This window comes from Polyodon spathula, chromosome 2 (genome assembly GCF_017654505.1).
Source record: "Polyodon spathula isolate WHYD16114869_AA chromosome 2, ASM1765450v1, whole genome shotgun sequence".
Lineage (NCBI taxonomy): Eukaryota > Metazoa > Chordata > Actinopteri > Acipenseriformes > Polyodontidae > Polyodon > Polyodon spathula.
Genome location: NC_054535.1, coordinates 49,898,548 through 49,922,396, shown reverse-complemented (window position 1 = coordinate 49,922,396; position 23,849 = coordinate 49,898,548). Strand labels below are relative to the sequence as shown.

At 37.2% G+C, this 23,849-nt stretch overlaps 1 protein-coding gene across 3 annotated transcripts in view; it reads right to left on the bottom strand.

Annotated features, from left to right (window-relative positions):
• The window catches only part of LOC121297615 (sorting nexin-25-like), a 73,693-nt gene that overhangs the window by 24,089 nt on the left and 25,755 nt on the right, over nucleotides 1-23,849 (bottom strand). For all 3 annotated transcript variants that reach the window (XM_041224071.1, XM_041224062.1, XM_041224080.1), the window contains exons 3-8: nucleotides 23,150-23,366; nucleotides 20,459-20,631; nucleotides 15,932-16,118; nucleotides 11,119-11,189; nucleotides 6,059-6,249; nucleotides 94-225 (exon numbers count right to left, since the gene is read on the bottom strand). In XM_041224071.1, coding sequence (XP_041080005.1) covers nucleotides 94-225; nucleotides 6,059-6,249; nucleotides 11,119-11,189; nucleotides 15,932-16,118; nucleotides 20,459-20,631; nucleotides 23,150-23,366 — 971 coding nt within the window. The remainder of the gene's footprint in view (nucleotides 1-93; nucleotides 226-6,058; nucleotides 6,250-11,118; nucleotides 11,190-15,931; nucleotides 16,119-20,458; nucleotides 20,632-23,149; nucleotides 23,367-23,849) is intronic.

Genomic DNA, 23,849 nt, shown 5'->3' with positions numbered 1-23,849 from the left:
CACTGGTGTAACAAGCCTGTGTCTTCCTGGAAAAGACATGCAATCCCTTCCCCTCCAGGAAGCCCTGTTGCTGAGCACCTTGGTTACAAGTACCTTGTTAGCATTTTTCAGATACTCCACCGACTCCCAGAAGCTAATGAGCGCTCTCTTGTCGACCCTTTCCATGTAGATACGGAAATGTTCCCGAAACTTTGGTTTGGACATGATTTCCTCGAACTGAAGAATCTAGTAACAGAACACTCGAAGTAAGTAAAAGCAGACAGAATGATTCTAAAAGCAGACAAAATTATCACTACTGTCATTTAAAATGGTGGTGTGTGTGGCTGGTGAACTAAAACAGGTAAAACTACAAAATGTGTGATAAGAATTACAGCATCACAAAATTCATACTGTGCAATCATTATAGCAGAATGGAAAACATGAGCCAATTATTCCTGCAGGACAGAAATCAGAACTCCAGCTTCTTTCTCAAACTATTAACTAGTATCAGTATTAAGAAGTGTGTAATACAAATGTTAAGACTACACACCCGAATTATCACCGTGCTTGTATCGCTATTTAGGAGACACTTATTAAAACTGTTATTTCCCCATGGATACATAATAAAAAATGGGCAAAATAGAAAATTACATATTTACACCACAGAAGATTCAACCAAGTCTTTTCAATATACAGTGCAATGTCTAAAAGCAATGAAGTATTGAGATAAAAAGGAGAGCTAATTGGCCTGTCACCTGATTAAATTGAGCCATGGTTCGAGTGCAGACAGTAGATTTCTGGTGAACAAGTCAATTGTATTTTGTCTGTCTCTTCCCATGAATACTTTTTATTTCCAATAGCTACATTTGTTGCAAAGGCCAATACTGTGCTATCATCCACTAACTGAAGGATGCCATAAAATGTGTATTATTTTATTAACCATTTCAATGGTGAGAGAAACAGGACTAACCCTTTCTGTCACTGTAGAGATGAACATTCTACCCAAAAGAGAAATGCTCAGTGTTCAGAATCTCAGACAAATACAGTACAAGTTACAACCTAAAAATACATTGTTGTTTAACTAAAATATGACAAAAAGATCCTCACTTTGAAGGGGAAGTCTCCCAAGCAATTTAGCAGATTCAGCAGGTGATTATGAAAACCAAAATCCAACAGCAAAAGCCTATTATTATCAAGTTAAACCACCAGAGGGGGGATAACACTTTAATGATCTAAATAGTGGAACATTTTAGATCTGCCATAGTTTAGATATGGGGCTCCCAGTCTAGCATGTACGGAAATATATAAACCTGTTGCCCTTTATTTACACGAACCTTGGGTTATTTTACAAATAGCATGTATCATTATAAAATGAAATGGTGATGGTAAGAGAAGAAAATAGCCAACTTACAGCAGAACTTGTTATATCCTATCCTGTGTTATCATACCCTCCATTAACTGATGGGCCTCTGGCATATGTCATTTACACATGTTTCTACCAACTGAACGACACAGATGGAAACTGATCAGTGCACATTTTATTACGGGTCTAAAAATCAGTAAATTCATCTCACAACAGGACAGAATGGATTCCATTACAGATTTTATATATATATATATATATATATATATATATATATATATATATATATATATATATATATATATATATATATATATATATATATATAAAAGACGACACTGTGTTGGGAATTCAGTTTCACTTTTTACATTCTGTTCAATAAAAGAAAACAAAACAGGAAGGGATTAGTGTAATTATTACCATTAAAAAGCTCAAACTTTTTTTGTCGGCCTCCAAAGCCAGTTTGTTTGTGTGTGTGTGTGTGTGTGTGTGTGTGTGTGTGTGTGTGTGTGTGTGTGTGTGTGTGTTTTTTCTGTCTTGGCTTAACACACACGGTGCGAAAACACATAGAAAACCTGAGAAAGTACAGTAAGAACTGTGTTTGGAGTGTTTTGTAAATTGACAAATACTATATTACACTGCTTTGTTTAGCAATAATTTCCACTGATTTTCTTTGTACAGTATACATGCAATACCCTACTTTAGTGTTTTAGAGACACTGATGTACCTGACATTGTTCATTTATAATTCCACCAGGTTAATAAAGCAACTACAATGTAGTATATCCCTCTCGGATATGATATTTTTACATATGCAATGGATCCCTAGAATCAATTAAATCGGATATGACAGGTTCCTACATTATAAAGTGTTACACAGCCTTGCTGCCTCTACAATCACGTAGCCACTGACAACTTTCACTCTGCCAAAGGCTGTCTGGTAACAAGTGGCCAAAACGAGACAGCACTCTTGTGGCTATACAACCAAACTATGGAGCTCCATTCCTTGTAATAACAGAGACACAAACTCCCACATGAAAACCAATTTCAAGTCTCGCTTATTTTTTATTTGTTTTTAAGCTCTTGTTTCTTTTTAAATTGCCTGCTTCTTTTTCTTGTTTTTATTATTGGATTTAAATGGTTTTGCCATTAAAGATGCATTAGAAACATAATGTTGTTGTTAATATAACCACTTTTGTTACTTATCTAATAAATACATGATTTCTGCCAATATATGTTTTTCAGTAGAAGGTACTCCCCAAACTAGAATTAATAGTCAGAAAAGAAAGCTTATAAAGCCCTACTTTAAATAATGAATATAGGAGGGACCCTGGTGCTTCTGGGTTTGGTCATTCTCTCACACTGCCTAGAGTAATTGCTATAGATACCTGTCACAGGGTAGAGGACAGACTAATACTAACTGGAGACAAGAGTGAAATGAAACCCAAATGATTGAAGCAGCACAAACATGTTTCTGAAAATGTCATCGACTCCAAAAGACTAATGTATTTCCAGTTCCCTTCTTCAAATCCAGTGTCTCAAATCAATAGGGAAATGATTCAGGCAAAGACAGGTTACAGTGCAGCTCAGATTTATTTATTTTTGAAAGGACATGAAAATGTCAAAACACCAAGGCAGAATATACAGGCGGGACTGGCCACAGCGGACCGAGTTCTCTGTGGGGAGGAACAACGTCAAGTGGGAGCCACTGGTGGACCCCCGGAAGGTGCTGATGCCACCACTGCACATCAAATTGGGCCTCATGAAACAATTTGTCAGAGCTCTAGATAAGGAGTCGGCAGCCTTCAAGTACTTTCAAGACTTCTTCCGTAAGCTGTCTCAGGCAAAGGTCAAAGCCAGTGTCTTCGTCGGACCACAGATAAAGAAGATCCTGGAGTGCAATGAATTCCCCAAGAAGCTCACTAGTAAGGAGAAAGCAGCTTGGAACAGCTTTGTCGCAGTGGTTCGGGGCTTCCTGGGCAATCACAAGGCCGAAAACTATGTGGAGCTGGTTGAGACTCTGGTGAAGAACTACGGCACAATGGGCTGTAGGATGTCCCTCAAAGTCCATATCCTTGATGCTCATCTTGATAAATTCAAGGAGAACATGGGAGCGTACTCGGAGGTGCAAGGCGAGCGCTTCCACCAGGATATACTGGACTGTGAACGCCGCTACCAAGGACAGTATAACGAGAAAATGATGGGAGACTACATTTGGGGGCTGATTCGTGAAAGTGATTTACAGTATAATCGTAAATCTCGAAAAACTACTCACTTCTAAATCTTTTGTAGTCATTTTTGTATTACTTTAGTATAAATACATGTTAATTTGGATTCATATGTTGTTGTTTTTTTCTGACTTTATGTGAACGAAAAGACCGTTTTCTCATTGGAAATAGGTACATTTCAAAATATCACTGTCCTGGTCACAAAAGCAAAGTTTGTGGGGAATAATAGCCATTTTATATACTTTTGAGGCACAAGCAATTAGGAAATAACACTTACTACCCAGGAACAAAAATTGTGTTACATAGTGTAATTAATCTACAGCTGCTGCTGCATTTTTTAACGTGTGTAGGGGTGTTGTGTTAATTTAGTTTGACAGTCTATTAACGTTAGTTAGTCTGTTACTTTATTATTATAGTTTATTAACATACACTTGCTTATTGCTTTTCTCTTATTCAGTTCATTTCATAAGTTGATGCATGTGCATTACAACAAGTAGTAAATATTTATCTATTTATTGATTCATATTGCGTCTGGTGGTCAACTCTGTCTTAGAGAACACTTCAGCTAAGAGAACACTTTGCTTGCTTCCAGAGGGCTGTTCTCTTAGCCAGAGACTACTGTACAAAGATTACGGGTCTATCTAATTCACGGAAAATCGTGAAATTGAGTGGTCATCGCGAAATTCACCTCTTTTAAGGGCCAATGCATAATGGACTAGTGTGGAGAGAGAGAAAAAAAGAAAACCTCATTTAAATTAACTACTGCACAACGCAAGAGACGCAAACTACGTCTCAATTGTTTTTTTTTTTTTATTCCTTCGCCGTCCTGTGTGCATTGCACTAAAAAAAGTCCTTAGACAAATACTATTTAAAAACACCTCCAAAGCAGTTTACTTTCTTGTTTACTGTTCAGATGACAACAGTGTTTTAATCAGCCTATCAGTGTGTCTGTACTGGCTTTTCTGTGACTTGTACTGTATAGTAGAATGTGGGACCAAGTCAGTATTGCATTGTTATTTTGATTTAGGTTGCTAAAATCTAGTTTTTAGCATTGGAGGTAAAATATCAAAAATGGACGACAAAGCAAAAACAAGTAAAGTGCATTTCGGCTGAGGATTTCCCAAATAACCTTTACATTAAGATGGAGGGAAATTGTTTTGCACACCTTGTAAAGTGACTTTGGAGAAAATACGATTGATCACTATTTAGCTTCAGAATCAAACATTAATGAAAGGCTACTATAGAGGCTGCTATACAGAATGTAAAACAAACAACAGCTTTCAGAAAACAAACTTGAAATTCAGCGCAGACCAAAAGTATTCCTGTCAGTTGTAGCCAAGTTAAATCAGTACTACAGATACAATCTAGCACAGCCTCCTCGCTTCAAACAACCTGCTGCTTACTTTTTAAACACAGTTAGAATTTTAGACCTGAATAGTAACATTTTCTTTCTTTTGATTCAGTACTAATAAAATAGATTCCTGGATGGAACAAACAACATGACACTGAACATGCTACATATATTGCCTTTATTAAAATATGCCAGATGTCCTTGGGTAACCAAGTTTGGGGACTGTTACTAATCGATTTCCACATCTGTATAACTTGGCAAAGTGTTGCCTTACACTTCCAACCAATTCAATAGATGTAAAACGTGCAGTCTCAATGTGTGGGCAAGTCTTCACTACACAGACACAGAACATCAGCAGCAACTGCTGGGGGATGTTGCATGCTTGCCTTTGACAAATGACAGCACTCTGTTATAGTAAGGAAGCAAGTACCACTATTTTTAGGCTTTTTTAGTGCTTTGAAATATTAATTACTTAGGTTTATTTAATGTTTAAACAGGTCAGCGAAATCGTAATTTTATTCCATAACCTACCTGGGAAAATTATGTAAATTCTCTGCGATTTAAGTAGACCCCAAATTATAGGGAATAAAAAAAATAAATGCAATAACATGGTAATAACTGGGTAATAACCTGATTCTACAGGGTATCGACAGCTGGAATGTGTGTAACGACGGTCAATCGTATATGCAATAGTTTTACCATATAGTTACAACAAGTAACAAGATGCTTTTCATATGGTAATTTCATGTCCTTTGTAATATAAAGTTCTACCCACTAATTACAAGTAATGCACAGCACAGGTGATCTCAATCTATGTTGGGTATGTATAAACAGCATGTGAACTGAGCAAGAGAACATCAACATGAATATATCCTTTCCTCCACTATCTGAGCAGCCAATTCTATTGTGCCCCCACCCACCCCCGCACCCCACTACAACGAGGAGCTGTCCTGCTAATTTATTAATCAGTCATTTAGCAGACACTGTTATCCAAAGCACGCTTTCAAAAAACAAACATCAATGTGACATCCCATAACCCTGTCTGCGCTCCACTGCTGTGGTGACCCAAGCAGTTTCCTGCTCTTTTTGTGAAAGCCCCCCCCTGCAGACAGGTCGTTTCCATCAGTGAGTTTCTTACCCTCTGACTCTGGTGGCCTTCTGTCTCCTCGGTCACCCCGTCCTCTTGCTGGTCATAAGCAGGGCCCCCTAGCAACCTTATCCGTTTCTCGCACTGCTTCTTTGCCACAGTCAACTGGTTGATGTACCTCTTCATGTTCCGAGCCCTCAGCAGGTCTGCCTTCATTGCGGCCGTCTCTTTACCTTTGCTATCTGCAGAGAGACGACTTGCTTAGGAGAATATAGGAGAATATAGGAGATAGCAGGGAGGGGGTTAAAATCCTTCCCTGCTAAAAACCTTGTGAGAATGCACATTTGGGTGTTATGGGGTTTAATTGTGTAATTGTTTTATTGTTTAGTAATCCCCTGCACCTGGTGGTAATTGTAAATTACAGCCAGGTGCAGGGTATTTAAGAGAGGCAGCCAGTCTGTTCCAGGCTGCTGCTGAGAGAAGAGCCTGACTGTGTGAGTGAGCAGTCGTATTGAGGTATTGTGTAAGGGTGTGTTTTTGAATGTTTGTGGCAGGTAAACGGTTTAGCAGTCCTGCGTGATAGTTAGGTTCCTGTTTATGTTTAGTGAGTGCTCCAAATAGGAGCTAGGTGTTTGTTTGTGTTTATTAAAAGTGCGCGTGAGCGCTGTTTCAGTGCAATCCTGTGTGTTGGGTCGTGATTTAGAAGGGAGAAGAACCCGTGAGAGCCTGTGTGGCAAGCAACAAGTTGACATTATATATATATATATATATATATATATATATATATATATATATATATATATTTTTTCCTTCTGAGGAATCCTAAAAGGTGCATTTATCATACTAACAAAAAACACAAGACCATAAATTAAAAACGTTGACAGTGTTAAATAAGCCTGCAAAATTATTTTGATTGTTAAATTTGATAAACTGGATTGAGCTTGCAAGGCTCAAGATAAAATTACCTTAAGCAGTACCAAACACTGCAATCCGTGCAATGCATAACAATGAGACGATGTACTGACCAGATTGGACTGGTAGATAATCCCCTTAGCCAACCCCCCCCCCCCCCAAAAAAAAGGCCCATTTATTCTTGCTATCCCCCACAGCGACAGCATCAAAAATCTCCTGGCCGTGCTCAGAACACAACCATTGAACCAGTCAGTAGATTAGGCTGTCTTTTTAATTTCCTTCTTTCTTGTTCTTCTGCAAAATCAATATTGAACTGGGAACTCCTATAGGCACTAAATGACAATGATCTGAGCTAACAGCAAATTGACCTATAGCAACTATATCAAAGCGGCACTAACCCAGCAATCTACTGAAGCTATGGGAATTGAAAATGCATGTTTTTTAAATGTCACTGCCCTACAGGGGCCAGCGGTCTATGATAGAATGTTGCCCATGCAAGCATGAATTGAATACACCAAAAATCAGAATTGTATATAAAATCAAGTTCTAACTTATTAATTTCCAGTAAAGTATACAACCTGGAACCCAGTACCCACACAATTTTTTATAGCAGTTTCCCCCATTCCAGGTTTTATTATGTGCTTAATTAGCCCCAGTGTATAGATAACAAGCTCAGGTGTCTTATTAATCTTGTACTGTAGTAAAACCAGGAATGGATCAATCTGCTATGCAATGGGAGTCTTATTTCCATCCATGCTATTATGATGTTGAGGTAAAAAACAACTCACAATGAATAGGCTACAGCAGATAGTGTAGAACGGGGGGGGTGTTATGACCATATAACAGTAATACAGTAACGGTAACTATGTGAATCAAATATAATTGGTCTACTTGCATAACTGCAAACTTATAAAATAAGAAAGACCAAACTAGACCTAGCAAATAATAAGCAGGCACTGAATATGAATCCAATATTTCAAAATAATTAGGTCTTTATCTTCTAGAAACCAAAGTCACATGACCACCATATGGCAGGTCACAGGTTAAACAGGTTCATAATTCCAGATACTGTTAGATTTTGTCTAGGAATTTATATAACACTGATAACATGAAGTAAGCTTCTGAAATGGTTTATGAATACAGAGCTGGAAGCACAAAAACATAAAACGCTCCCCTTACAGGACGTCAGAATACTCAATTAGCTATGCATAAGCCATGCTGCAAATACAGGTACTGTTCATGTATTACATAAGTATTACTGATTATCTTAGTTTAACTGCAAATTAAAAGTCACAACCCTTTCCATTATAGAGAAGATAAGCCAGTACTGAAATTGCCTGTGTAATCTTAACATTGTAACTGCATTCTAATGGAAGAGAAAGGTCAGGTCCTTGAGTTATTGATTTGATTTTATGGTGTTTTAATTATCTAGCATTGTGGGACAACAAAATATCTACCTTTGCACAAAGCCTGCCTATTAAAGGTTTATCAAAAATAAAATGCTGATCATAGTCTAGGCATGAGGTACAAAAGAAATAATTAAGTGAACATGTACAAAGCTGATATTCTGTGGCAGTCACGAATCTTACACACACTGTCAGCTGGCTTCTCAGACCCCAACTAGCACCTGCCGACTGACCGCCCACTGTGCTTCCTCCAAATCACGCCTACAGGCCTTCACCGAAACGCACAGCTTTAGATAGTACAGAGTCAGCATGTCAGAGATTCTATTTGGAAAACAAATGGATCAGACACATTTTCTTCACAATCACACTGCTTATACTGGAACAATACAAGTCTGCTTCGTTTAAGATCCAACAGCCTGATAAACCATCTACAGCCATCACCGCCTGTGAATCTTGCTCTTTATCATGATGTCATCTAGACTGACTACTGCTCAGATGCAGCTCCGATCCGAACTCATAGATTCACAAAGCATTTACTCAAGGCAGGGCAAAGTTTGGAAGGAGGAAAAACAAGTGGTTACAAAACAAACAAGATGTAATTAATGTGGAAGTATGACCTGTCAAAGGAACATACTGGGATCCTGAATATAAAGTTTTACGACATTAAAATGTAGTTTTTTTTAATGCAAACACTTCGAAATCTACTTAGTGGTCTGTTAGGTCACATTAGTTTGCATGGTATTTAGATTCCAGGACGGTATGTGGTGCAAGAATCATGGCTATGCAATATTTTAGCACATCAAATCCCTTTTTATTCATCTATAAACTTAACCAAGTCGTACTTAATTTTGTAGTGCTATCTAGTTTTTTTTGCTTTTTCCAGAGCTAACTAGTCCTCAAGGATACACTTGACCTTTGAGCCCTAGCTTGTGAGGGAATGAGTTTGAAAAGCCCAGAGGACTCTGTATTGACTCTCCAAGACTTGTATTTTGTGCTAGCGCATTTGACAGTTATTGATGAATTCTAGCCAAAATGTCATTCTTCTGAACAGACAGATAAATAACAACTAGGATGTTGTCAGAAGAGGTTGATTGTTTGAAATGTCTGGCTGTGTGGAAATGGGCTGAGGATTTTCTTTAATTGATTAACTTTTTCAGACACCAAAAGGTAGGTAATCTTTGTATTTAATATGTTCTTTGTATTTGTATTAGTTTTGTACATGAAATTGTATTCTGTAGAATACAATTTCATGTAAAAAACTGTTTTGTTAGAACTAAATAACAGGGTCATCAAACTGATTGTGCAAGATCACAATCAATAACTAAATGAAGAAACACACACTTACTTCAGCACCTTTGGCACAAAAGCCCAGCAGATACAGCTCTTATCTATTATTCATTAATCTGAGCCCTGCCTGTTTTAACTAAAAACATCATACAAAAGGATGCTTCCTGCTTAGACTCTACACTCATCAGGCCTATCATTCCTGGCTTTCCGCTCTAATAGAGTAATGATGTAGTGGAACATTTTGCTTTATGTTTTTATCAGCCAGGTAATGGGGTTATATTTGGACCACAAATCCATTTTGCAACCATCCTGACAATCAATACACAGAGTGCTGTGGGCTCGGAGTACAGAAATCACATTACGAGGAGGGTTTGAGGAAAGGATGACAGGAGGAGGAGCAACAGCAGAGACTGTGTGTGTTTCTTACATTTCTCTTTTCTCTGTTTTACAAGTCGCTATTTTATTTAGTTTATTTATCACAAGCTCAGATTTAACTTTTCCTTTGGTTTCACTGTCAGCGAGGACAGAAAACAGAAAGCTGTTTGTAGGTGTATCTGTTTCTTATGTATAATACATAGTATGTATAAGCAATGTATGGTGCATGAGTTACAGTAGACTCTCGCTAATCTGAACCCCTGTAATCTGACTTGAGCTACAGTGCAGACACATGGAGAAACCAAACTTCCATATCAAAATTCTATGATGTATGTTAAACATTTGCAGATTTTTCTATTTTTATATTCAAAGGTTTACTACTAATTTGTGAGAAGAATTAATATATAAGACAAAGACTGCATATGGCATTTTTAGTACAGTACATATTACAATCAGAACAGGACCTGTATGTTACATTTTAAGTTTAAGTTTAAGTTACATAACAGTGTTTACATCCTGGTAGATAGATATCAAACACGAGAAAACCTGATTAAACAACATTTATGACACTATTACTGATGTCTTAAACCAATTAAAGAAAACAATACAGCTACAATGGCATTGCCTTACGTCAAATGTGACTTTAATTAGTGGGGTACTACGGATTAGTACCCTTTTGCGTCACTTCTAAAACTATAAAAAAGAGCAAAGATGATATAATTAGGCAATGAAGAAAGACTATACTTTATAAAACAGACATGTGTTTCTTCTTTAAGCAATAATTCTATAGGCTTCTATAATAAATTAAGATTGAATTGAACACAAGTTATGTGGCATTACCATTGTAGCTCTATACTTAAACATATGGAAAATGTTTTTTTCTAGACTGTTGCTTCCGATTGTACTGTACGTATCTGAAACAGTTGTTAGCTTTTTAAGTGAGCTCAATCGTGCTTAGCTATTGAGCACAGCCCATTTTCATACAGCACTTTGTGTCTGGCTCAGCTCCCAGCATAATAATGTTTTACTACACTAAGTCACTTACACAGTCTCATGACAATAAGCAATGAACAAATTCAGCTGCAACCCAGCTGTTTCAAATTGCAGCCGAGCACCAAACAGATGCCTTACCTTTCTGCTTCTTCAAGTGAGGCAAGCTGCTGATTGTAGTTGCTTGAATTACTTCAACAACAATCTGGTATCTGTCAAGAAAGAAACATATTATTATCTAAAACATAATTTCTTCAAGCCATTAGCTACTGTGTGTGTTTTTTTTTTTTTTTTTTTTTTTTTAATTCCCCTTATGTTCTGTAATTGATTTCCATTGTTCTTGTCTGGTATCAACCCAAACACAAAAGTTATTGTATGGGTGGTTTTGAGGGCAGGGGACATGTAAGACTTTCCTGAGCCACAGGCATATTTGATATGTATAGACAGAGGCACTTCTCTGTGTCCCCAAGCACATTAGAGATTTACTACTGTACATCAGACTTGATTTTAGCTATGCGCTTGTGGCTAGACTGGACAGCAGCTCAAGTTAGAACTTAACACACTGTTAAAGGGTCTGAAGTTAAATACTGTATGAAATTATAATGAATACATTCTGATGGAATGTACAGCAGTCCTTGCTTCATTTGTTTTAAGACTATGTTAGGGCTATCAAAATCTAAACAGCAACAATAACTTCAAATGAATTCCTTTGCTGCCCTACTAAATGTATTAATCCTTAAGACTTGGGGCCTAACAGTATTTTCAAATGTTTACTCAACTTTGTAATATACTTTGTAATTTTTTAGGAGAAAAAAAATCATGCAAGTGTTACAAAATGAGATACAGAAGACACTGAGAAAGCATTAGGGAACTTGAAATATGTTGTTTGGTTTAGTTTTCTAACATTAACAGGTGTTTTTGCCTCTTTCAAAAAAAATAGGAGTGAATTAAAGACTAAAGTAAACTTTCTGCAAATATGGTCCTTGGTTCCTTAATCCATCAGTCCTCTTTTATATCTTATATATGTGTGTACTATTATAAGACTCGAGTTGCAGCAAGTGATTTGGGGAACTCACTCCATTACATAACAGAAGAACTTGATTATTTATTTATTTATTTTAATTCTAGCTTGAGTCTTAACTGTTCAACAACCAGGCCAGGCAGAGACTACCCTACCCTATCTGGGTCAATTCCCCCAGGGTTTGGTCCCTTTGGTCTGCCATCAAGATCAGCAATTTTGCTAGAGCTGGATTCTAACCACCATACTTGCTTAAATCACCCTACATTCTAAACTGCAAGTTGACATAGATTATTCTACCCCTGTTCAGTTTCTAGACAGTCAGGCAAAATGGATCATTTACTCACACAGTTATAAAACACATCATCCTCCACAAGGTGGTTCTTTTTTTTCTTTTTTTTTTTTTTAAATTGTCAATATTAAGGATATTTTTCTTACTTGTGCGAGACAAATAACATCACTGATCGTTACGAAGAAACAAAGATACCTGCTGGAGAACATATCAACATTATGACTTGGCTGTTAGACAGATGATATTTACCAGCAAGTTTCAAAATCAGCAGAGTCCATGGCATCAATCTATTGCTGTTATTTACAACTTGAAAAACAGACGAGGTCTACAACACATTTTCATCAAGGTTATTCCAAACCCAGTTACTTTATGACTGCTCTTGAAAGGGTTCCAATAGTCTAACTGTATAAAATCAATGTTTAATATATTTCAGCAGTGTAGCAGGTTACATTTATTGTTTCAGCAATGAATTGCAGGATGATTACCTCTTAATTTAAATGAATCTTGAACAACAGCTTTAGGGGAATTGTTTTGCAATTCATGTTCCAGAACACTGAACAGATTAATCTACCTGTATATTCTACAAAGGGGAACCCCAGTTCACTTGCTTTCTTTAACACACCGATACAAGGGGATATGTTCTTTCCAAAATCAGAGTTAGAAAAAATGTGAATGAAACGTACTCTTGATAAGTACCAGGCTAGGTCACTGCTGAGCCTACAATATATACACGACTGTTGTTGAGATTGAATTATTTTGTACACTCTACCCTTGTAATACAGAGGAGCTTTAAGTGAGGCATCGCTGGAAATCCTAATTGAAAACAAGCCATGCCCAGTGTTGAACTTTTGCCTAGATAGCTGAATCCACTATCTAACATAATAATTGGGGTATGCTGTGACCTAATTTCCATGGCAACACCATGCTTGCACAAGAAGAATGGTTAATTGTGCTTTATCCCAATTAATTTATATTTGCTGGCATTACTACAAACGATGCTAATACATCAATCAACTGCCTGTACCTACTTCTACTTTCTTTAGAACAATCTAACACTGCACATTCCAATAAGGGTTCATTAACATGACTAGTTTTTATTATCAATATAATTTCATTCTATTTGTATTGCAAAGATTCTGTCAGACATTGTGCCTTAGCACACAAGCGGAATGCCAAGCGAGAGAAAAAAAAAACAAGACGCTGCACAAATAAGTGTATTTTAATGATCCTACAGAAGATTAATGATTAGCCTGAATTATCATAAAAACGTGCACGTCCAACTGCTTGTTGTTATGGTAACATACAATATGCCATTTCCTTTAGCTATTCATCACCATAACAATAGATTATCATGGTTTAAAATATATTCAAAGTTCACTGTGGTTTAAAAAAAACACTTGGCACAAAACAAACATTATTTTAATTCATCAGAATAAAAAAAATCCTAAACATTAAAAAAAAAAAAAAGAAATCCTTCAGCTGCAATTTCCAATTATTTTTTTACAGAGATTGGGCATTTAGTTCTGCTTCTGCTTCTGTCCAGCATACTCAGACATCACTATTTTTCGGTAGTATTGTTGGAGACTGCCTTGCTAATCATCATTTGCCACCTCTTGGGGAAAAAATGAGACAAAATACAGTACACACAATCTCGCTCGTTATAGTGCTGTATCTTTGACAACACAGTGAAAACATTTGCCAATATACTTTTAAACGAATTACACCAAAACAAAAAGAAGATATTGATAAATAAATATCCTGCAGCATACCTTATCTGAGAGCTAATGGCATTCACAATGTCATATGACTGTTGAATACAAACAGCTGTAAAACAGCACCATCATTATGGTCACACTTGGTTCCATTTATCTAGGTCCAACAAAACGTTCAATAAACCTTTGTTGAAGTTTCCATTTATTTCCATTACCAGTTATAGCCTCATGGACATTGTGGCCTTTGAGCCTTGTTATTATGCAATGCATTTTGAATTCACTTGTTGTTCAGATCTTTAGCTGAAATTAAGTCTGGCTGTTAAATAATATTTCCTAAGGGTCTGGCCAGCTCTGTAATGTAAACCTTTTATTGCTTGACTTCTGTATCAGCAATAAATGTTGATTTTGATAGAATGGTAGACGTTGAAGAGGGTGGTTAAGTCTTTGGTTACTGAGAAGTCAAATTGATCATTTGAAAGTGTCAAAACATACCCACCAAAAAACCTTCTACATGATATAAGAAAATAGGTCTAGATGCTATTTTTAATCTATACGAATTTTTATTACAAAGTAACGTAAAATTTTATAGCATCTCCTAGCACAGGGAACCCTTGGCATTGCTGAAGTATAAACATACAAAATAATAACCCTCTGTGCATGCCATCAAAAAGGCAATTTGACATTAAACCTAGATTGTGACATATTGTACTGCTGTTAACAGTGTTTCTCGTCTTACTTTCTTACCTACAAAAACATCTCATTCATAGCTGGATCCTGCTTGCAGCCCTCAAGACGAGAAGGACAAGTGACTCATCTGATCTCACACAGTAAATCATCAGCTTAGCTTTGATGCTCTCCCCATTTAGTCAAACTGCATTATTTATGTAACCGCATTCACATGTTGCTTCATAGAAAAAAGGAAGCTGTCCTTCTGGGAACAAAACGTTAAGAATCTCTTTATTCTAGCACAGTGATAACCCAACAGCTTGTACCACACACTGTTAACCTACATATTTTCAAAGACAGCAATAGGCCTGCTTCAACTACTTTTCCATAACACTGATTCAGTTTGTACAGTAATGAGACACAAAAAACAGGAAGGCACAAGAGTAATGTGCCCATGTGTGCTTGGGGATAGGAGAGTGAGCAGCATGAAAGAACATTTACTGATTTTGTGCTGTGGAGCACGAAATCAGTGGCACCCAAGGGTTTGTAGGCACCATCTCAGAAACTGGAAAAGATTGTTTTACTTCTTTCAACTGCTGCTGTGCTGCTGCTAAGGGATTTTACAGTTTTTTTTTTTTTTTTAAAGATTTCTTCTGGAGAAACTGTTGACATAACCCATCTAGAAATACCAGCTGAATAAGTTCTAATTAAGAAAACAAATAGAAATAAAATATGCAGGTGATTTAAAAGGCAATCTTGCTTTCTTTTTAAAAGAATATGCAGTGTCATGTAAGAAGCAGGCAGAGTACCACATAAAAATACAGTTTGGGAAAATCAATCCCCCCTGGTGTATCACACATGATACAATATGTTAGCATCTTTTTCTAAAAAAAAAACAATAATTCATACGCAGTACATAATAAGTGTTGCCGGATGGCTCTCTAATTTTATGCTTGATACAAGGCACGTGATCTAGTTACATATTCTTTTCGCTGTCCAAAAATACATTAATAACCACCTATTGCTGCAGATAGAGGAGGGGCATGCCGTTAATTTGAACACTGACAATAAGGCAGGTTTCATCAGGGAGGAAACTTGTGCCACTGCGGCCACCATGGTTACTAAAAGCCAACCAATTTATAAATAATGTTCACCATAACACTATTTTGCACATACTGTATGTGATAGGTAGCTTCTTGTTTACTACTATATATATTCCGGTCTGTTTTTTCGGGTCTCATTCAATAGCAATTACAAAAAGCCCACCTTAATTGCTTCAGGAATTCAACATCAGAGCTGCCGCTGATGAGCTTGATGAACTCCTCGTAGGAAGGGGCGTACGTGTAGGCCTTCTTGTGGTGTTCATTCAACTGCTCCCTGAGTTCCAGCTGGGTGAGCAGCATCCGATTGATATAGTCCGGGTCACTGAGCACCTCCACCAACGGCTTCAGCACTGACAGCCATGCAAAAGATACCAAATTGTAGTACTGTTATGTAACCCTAAAAGCATTTAAACACAGGCCTCCAGAGTTTAAAAGCATGAGGCTGCTAAATTAGTCTAGGTTTAAACTCAAATTCTGTAACAGCATCTAAATCTAAGCTTACGGCTTTTAAAACTCTGAATAGCTTGTTGGATGGACTTCAAAAAATCTGTAGTTCCTTTCATAATAGTGAGAAAACTACCTACCCACTGATTTATTAATAAATCTATCTATATGTACACACACACACACACACGGTCAAAAGTTTTAGAACACCCCCATTTTTTCAGTTTGTATTGAAATGTAAGCAGTTCAAGTCCAGTGAATAACCTGAAATGGTACAAAAAGGTAAGCGGTAAAATGCCAGAGGTTAAAAAAAAAGTTTAGGTTAACAAAGACTGAAAAATTATTTACATTTCAGAGTTATACAAAAAGGCCTTTTTCAGGGAACAAGTAATGGGTTAACAACTTACAGCTGTTCTGCAGAAATGGAAGTAAACTAAGCCTTGAAAGTTGATGCTAACAATTCCTACAAGTGTCCCAACTTTTGTTGATTACTTACAAACCCCCTGTCTGTATAAAAGCAGTGTTGGAACAGACTGTGTTACTACACCCTCTTAAGCATTATTTGGACAGTTTTGTACTGCAGGAAGTAGTATATTGCTATCGAGAAAAAGGCAATTAACAAAGGAAGACAGACAGACCATTATAACCCTTAAAAGTGTAGGTCTTTCCTTTAGAGAAATTGCAAAGAAAGCCAAGGTGTCAGTGAGTACAGTTTCCTACACCATCAAAAGGCACTTGGAAACTGGAGGAAACTCTGAAAGGAAGAGGTCTGGCAGACCCAATGCCACAACAGAATCAGAAGACAACTTTCTGAGAGTCAACAGCTTGCATGATAGGCAGCTCACAGGACAACAGCTTCAAGCACAGTTTCAACTGTGAAGAGAAGACTTCGAGCTGCAGGTTTGACAGGTCGAGTGGCAGTAAGAAAGCCATTACTAAGATGGCAAAATAAGAAAAAGCGGCTTGCCTGTGCCATGAAGCACCGCCAGTGGACTACTGAAGACTGGAAGAAGGTCTTATGGACCGATGAATCAAAATTTTAAATCTTCGGTTCATCATGCAGGGTTTTTGTACACCGTCGAGTAGGCAAAAGGATGGTTCCACGGTGTGTGACACCAACTGTCAAACATGGAGGAGGAAGCGTGATGGTCTGGGGTTCTTTTGCTGGGTCCAGAGTCGGCGACTTGCACAGAGTGAGTGGCACCCTGAACCAAAACAGCTACCACAACATTTTGCAGCGCCATTGCAATATCCTCTGGTAATCGCCTAGTTGGTCAGGGGTTCATCCTATAGTAAGACAATGACCCAAAACACACCTCCAGGCTATGTCAGAACTACCTTAGAAGAAAAGAACAAGATAGTAGGCTTCAAATCATAGAATGGCCAGCAAAGTAAAGACGAAGTGTTAAAGTGTGCAGTACGTATCACTGAAAGGTGGAAACAATATTGCATTACACTGGTAATAGGTCTTACCTGAGAGTAATCATAGAATAAAGCCTTATACCAAATACTTAGAAAATAAAAAACTTAGTCATATGACTTCAATATGACAGCCATCAGAGGCCACTGTCAAGACCACATTTTATCATGCACTGTTTATATAACCAAGAAAGATGAAGGCACTGATATTGTGAAAGGGTTTAGAAAAACATTGATCTCAGACGAATGCTTAAAAAAAAAATACAGCAAAACTGTACAGCCTTCATTGTTTCCTTGTCTTAGAGTAAAAAAAGTGTCAAAAACACATGCATCGTTTTATAAGCTCTTGAGTGTCATGTCGTCATAAAACAGGGAAATAAAGCGGGTGCTACAGTACAAAGAATCTAGCAGGAAGTCAGCATATTAGTGTAGAAAAAAAGAGGACACGCCGATTGTGTTTGGTTTAGTTCATGACAATAACCTTGGCATTATTTAAATGTGCTTGGTCAAGCAGGCCTACCTCACAGCATGACAATGTCTGTACTTTCCATATCGAGGTATTACCTTATAAATTGTATTTTCAAAAAGTAGCTGCTACCTGTTGACCAATAATATACTAGTTCCTTTGTTAATACAGACACTGCTATGCCTACACAATGTATATCCCCCAATAACATCGAATTAAGTATGACACCAAGTCACTGTGAATTGCATAATCCTAAGAAGCACACTGAACAAATAACAAGGACATCAAAAGACAATATGAAAAACGGAAGAACAGATAAAAGTAGCCTATGAAATCAATAAAATTTAGTACATGATTAAAAGTTGGGATATATATTGTATACTCTATAGCAGGGGTCTGCAATTAAATTTTATGGTGGGCCAAATGACCTGCGGCAGCCGCAGAGCACACCACCTTCACCATATACCCACCCCACCCCCCGCACCGCAAAAATGAGCTCTAGAAATGTTCTGTTGCATGGCATAGAGAACACACACTGAACAATTTCACGGTATATCGACCTATCACTCATATCATAGTCCTGGGTGCACGGCACATTTTAATAACTTATGTATGGTTGCTGCTGTATTGATGCGCGAACATTAAGACGTGCCTGTATTCACCCTGGACAATATGAGCTTTAACTGCACTCCCAGCAGCAATGCTGCATCAATAATCTTTAGCTGCATAAACAACTCAATGTACCGATATCCATTCCATGTTGGAAAAAAAAAAATACGGAAAAAAAGGAATAAACTAACAATTTTGATAGTGTGTCCTTGTAAACTCCAAATACATATCAGTAAAAATAACATAGCATCTGTACTGCATCTATTAAGAGACAAATTAGTTTACTTTAACATTCCGATATGTTGAAAGTGAAATTTAACTCAAAATGTCAGCTGTTCAAGCCGGAGTCCCCACATCTATCAAGTGGTTTGAGTGGCATATTGTGCGATTTGGTATTTTAACGAAATAATGAGGGGCGCGTACACTTTTGGAGGACTGCCTATTGTCACTGTCAAGTCTGCAACACTCACACCTGATGTTTTAAAGCTGACTGCAAAAGGAAAGTGCAACTGTTCTCACTGAATTTGTTAGAACGGAATTAAGCATTTAAAATAGAAAAAAGAAAGAAACAAATGTTATTCTCCATTGCTGTGTATGAGGGCTCTGCCAGTTATAAATGAAACGCAATGAACAAACGCAATCAAAAATTTAAAATAAAAATGTGCTACTTTTAATTTGTTTTAATGTTATTCCTCGGTCCTGTGTATGAGGACTCCAATACCATAGCGAGGCATGAATGTAATGCAATGAAACATTTAAAATAAAAATGTGTGCTACTATTGAATTGACTTTGTTTTTGTACAAATCAGCAAGCACTTTGGAATCAATATTGCAAAACACTTAATTTTCTGCTCAGTGGCAAGAAATATATTGTAGCGGCCGGCTACATGCAGCAGTTCTGTCCGACAACGAAAAGACAGACAACAGAGTGTACCGAAAGCACTAAAACTTGTTACTGTACACATCAGCGGACAACACATGAAATATAATGTGTACAGTATACAGTTTGTTGTGTTTGCCCCACCGCTACAATAGATGAAGATCACATGGGGAATCCCCCTACAGCCCCCTTGTGGCAATATTACAATAAAGTTCCGCCCTTGATACAGCCCTGCCAAGTAGGCCTCTGCGGGCCGAATTTGGCTTGCTGGTCGCCAACTGCTGACCCCTGCTCTACAGAGTTTAAACAAACTGAAGTTTTCAAGAAGTTTTCAGAAATATTGATGGACTCCAGTGGTTCAAAATGCACTGTAAAATGTTCTATGTAGATTTAAAAAGGATTTATTTCTGTAAAGTATGTTCAATTTAAAATAATCTTTTATTTTGCATTCTACATCATGTGCACAATGCATCAGTCTGATTTACTTTGTGTTACCAGTAGCCTATATGAGGCTACAGTAAACGTTTTCTTTTATTCTATCAAATAAAATTGGATTTGTTTATTTTTTTTAAATATATAAACAGAAGAGCCTGTCCATGCATGAAGAACAATTCATATTAGATGAAAGTCTTCACCATGGCTCATAAACAATTACAGCATTTATGTTTGTTTGTTTTTAAACCAGACACCTTTTCTGTGTCCTGACATGTCTGGTTTAGCAAGGGACACCTGTATAGTTTTTTTTTTCTTTTTTTTTTCTCTAAACTAATATTTCCAGGTCCTGCTTGTCTCATAGGGCTTTGTCTTCAAATTTTTTTGGGCAGACATTCAAACACCCACACTAAGACTGGCTTCAGTTCCTACATTAATACCTTTAGTGGCGAAGACTTCTGCCAGGACCACCCTGAGGCTGCGAGAGCGGACATCCTTGGTGGGAAGGAGGTAGAGCATGAGAAGGCGTGAGCAAGACCGCAGGAACTGCAGCTCCTCCTCCGGGCTGTTCAAGCACGGGTGCAGTGGGAACAGCTTTGGTGGTTCTTCTTGTCTGGAGTGTGGAAACAAAGTTTAGAAACGATACTGGCCTCAAACCAGGTTATTCTCACACTTCTTTATTGTTTCATTTGTAGCTTGCTCTACAAATGTCAACACGGATATACAGTACCAACACAAATTATGGAAAAAGCTTACGATTTACAGCAATACTAGGGGTGGGATTGCATTGCTCATTTTTCCTCACTCCAGACCCCTTACTTACTAAATAGCTTAATTACTAAATATCTGTGAATAGATAATTGTCTCCTCTAAAAATATGCAAAACATTTTAAATGAGCAATTCATCCCCAAGTATAATGGCACCCCAAAAGGCCCTCCTTTTTCTTGGTAACCAGTAAAACTGAATTCCAGATAACTTCACTCAGACTACTTGCTCACTAAATATCTTGGTATCCCTGGAAAGAAAATCATCTCCTCTTAAAAAATATGTAATAGTAACCACAAAGACAATTACTGCAAATGCTTTTCAAATAAAAAAGAATAAGCAATTGGGGCTTCATTTCACATCACCATTTTTTTTTTTTTTTTTTTTTGGTTTGTTTGTTTTACTGAAACAGCATTTCGCAAAACAACAATGTAACACATTGAACATTATGAACCGTTTCACTAACAGTAAACACACCAAACACTCCCTAGCTGGCCTCGAAAGCACAATGTGTACTTTGTCTTGAATGCAGGTCAGTCTGTTTCTAGAAACCTATACTGATATACTATAACAAACCGATACTGAAACCCACTCCACCACATTATCTATACAGTTACTGGTTAGAAGAACCTAGGGATCTTAAAATTCCACACAGGGAAATCTAAAATTCCTCTAGGGCAATTCAGAATCCACCAAACTGTATTTGTGTCTATTTTTTAGGATTAAAAACAAATATACAACCATGCGTTTTTCAAAACAGTGAAAGGTGGAATTCTAAGATCAAGTGACAAAATTACCCAACGAGAAATTTTTAATTTCCTAATCTTTGCCCTCGATTACAGGGCTGTTCCATCTTGTTGGCTAAAAGAACCATACTCATGACTAAGGATACAATTTTGTCACTGTGATTTTTATTACATTTCACAGGCGAAAAAAACAACAAAAAAAATTCACAGAAATGTCATGGAAAGGCCAACAAACTGAAGGTCAACATACACAAGAGCTTTTAAATAGTACACAAAAAGCAATAATATTGCTTTTGACAAGTTTAAATGTTACTTTAGAGTACAAAACTTAAAAGGTCCTTTGACACCAACATAACCTTTTTTTTTTATATATACAGAATACTGCACTGAAAGAAAAAAAAAGATGTTCAACAGCAATCTAAAGCATTTGCTTCAGCAATGTTTAGTTTTAGAGTATGTATTTTCATCAGACTACTTGGGTACACTAAACTACATTGTATGAAATTTCATTACTATTTTTTGAAGATGCAAGCCCACTTTTTTCTTTCAAAAAATAAATTAACAAGTGCTGTATGTATGTGAAGATCACAACCGAGAGTTTACCTTAACATACGATCTTCATTTACATGCTCGCTCAGCTACAAATTACAAATCTCATTCGCTGACCTACATTGCTACACATAAATGCTGAGTGCTACACGACCAAACAATTTACAGATACTCGCATATTTGTATTTTCAGTGTATGATATACTGCATTTTAAAGGATATAAAGGCAGTGCCAAACCAAATGTGTTTTTATATCCATTTCCAAGATTTCACTGACTTTTGCTGAAATTAAGGAATTTCACGATTCCCGTGACCTCTGTGACAAAATCATATCCTTACCCATGACCAAGGAGTTACCAAAAAAAAAAAAAAGACAGTAACCTGAAAGTAACTGTAGATAACAAAACAATTCTTACCCCTTTTTACACTAACAAAGGTCTAAAATGTGCAGGCATCTGGTACTACGTTAAGATAAAGAAACTTCTCAATTTGCTTGCTTTGCTTCCAAGGACGTCTGTTGCTCCTTTACTTCCCCCCAGCAGTGTACTCTGGGTCAAAGCTTGTAATAAATTTACATTTTGAATAAAGAGAGAGATAACCTTGCCCTTTCTGTTTTGAAAGAGATTGAGATGTCATACAGTATAGATATAGCCTGCTGTACAGTGCACAGACATCTTACAGAAAAATGCAGCAGACTTTAGACACCAAGGAGTAGTTCTAACATGGACAGTGTGACTCTGCAGAATTTATTTTTCTTCTGGAAAGAATGATTTGTGGTCCATGTGTACTCTAATTAACTCAAGTGGCTAAAATAGATAGCCACACACACACACACAAAACATAGCTAAGTAAAAGATACAGAGGGGTATAGTGGTGGCAGTAAAATCGTGCATTACTCAAATTACATCTTCAATTTAATAGAACTTAAGGCTATAGCGAAAACCTTCACAAATTCCACATCAAGTATCCAGATGGATGGGAATCCATGTCTTACTAGACTGTTTCTTATTTCCATCCATTTAAATCCAGATACTAGGAATCTGAATAATAAAAATTCAGCAGAATCCTTACCTGGTGTTGGCTGCTTTGAGGTCACAGAAGTGGGTGTGTAACATTTTGACAGTGTCGATGCACACCACCCTGACGATGTCGACGTAGGACAGACGGTTTCTAAGCCGTTTGGCCACCTCCCAGAAGTCCTCCGATAGCATGTGATACAAATGCCCTTCGTCTTTGCTGAGCTCCACATACCAGGAGAGGACGTAGTCCCTGTAGCTGTAGTCAAATACTGTCAATGAAAAACAAAATGGTAAAAGAGTAAGTGGAAAGGCAAGTTAGTCTTAGAATCAAAGCCTCACTACCAGTAACGGCTGTGTGTGTATGGTCAGCTAATTTTAGCCACTGAGTTCAAAAACACTGTAAGAAAACACATGGACCACAAATGATTCTTTCCTGAAGAAAAAGGGATTCTGCAGAATCAAATTGTCCATGTTAGAACTACTCCTTGGTGTCTAAAGTCTACTGCATTTGTCTGTAGTATAGATGTCTGTGCACTGTACAGCAGGCTACTGTATGGACTGTAAGACATCTCAATCTCTTCCAAAACAGAAAGGGCAAGGTTATCTCTCTTTTTATTCAAAATGTTAATTTATTTATCTTTTTTTATTTTTTAAGATCGGATTTTAAAGTTTTAAATGTATTAAAAAAACTATTCTTTATTACTTATTTTCAGTAAATGTTTGGCCCACAATAAACAAATAGTTATTAATAA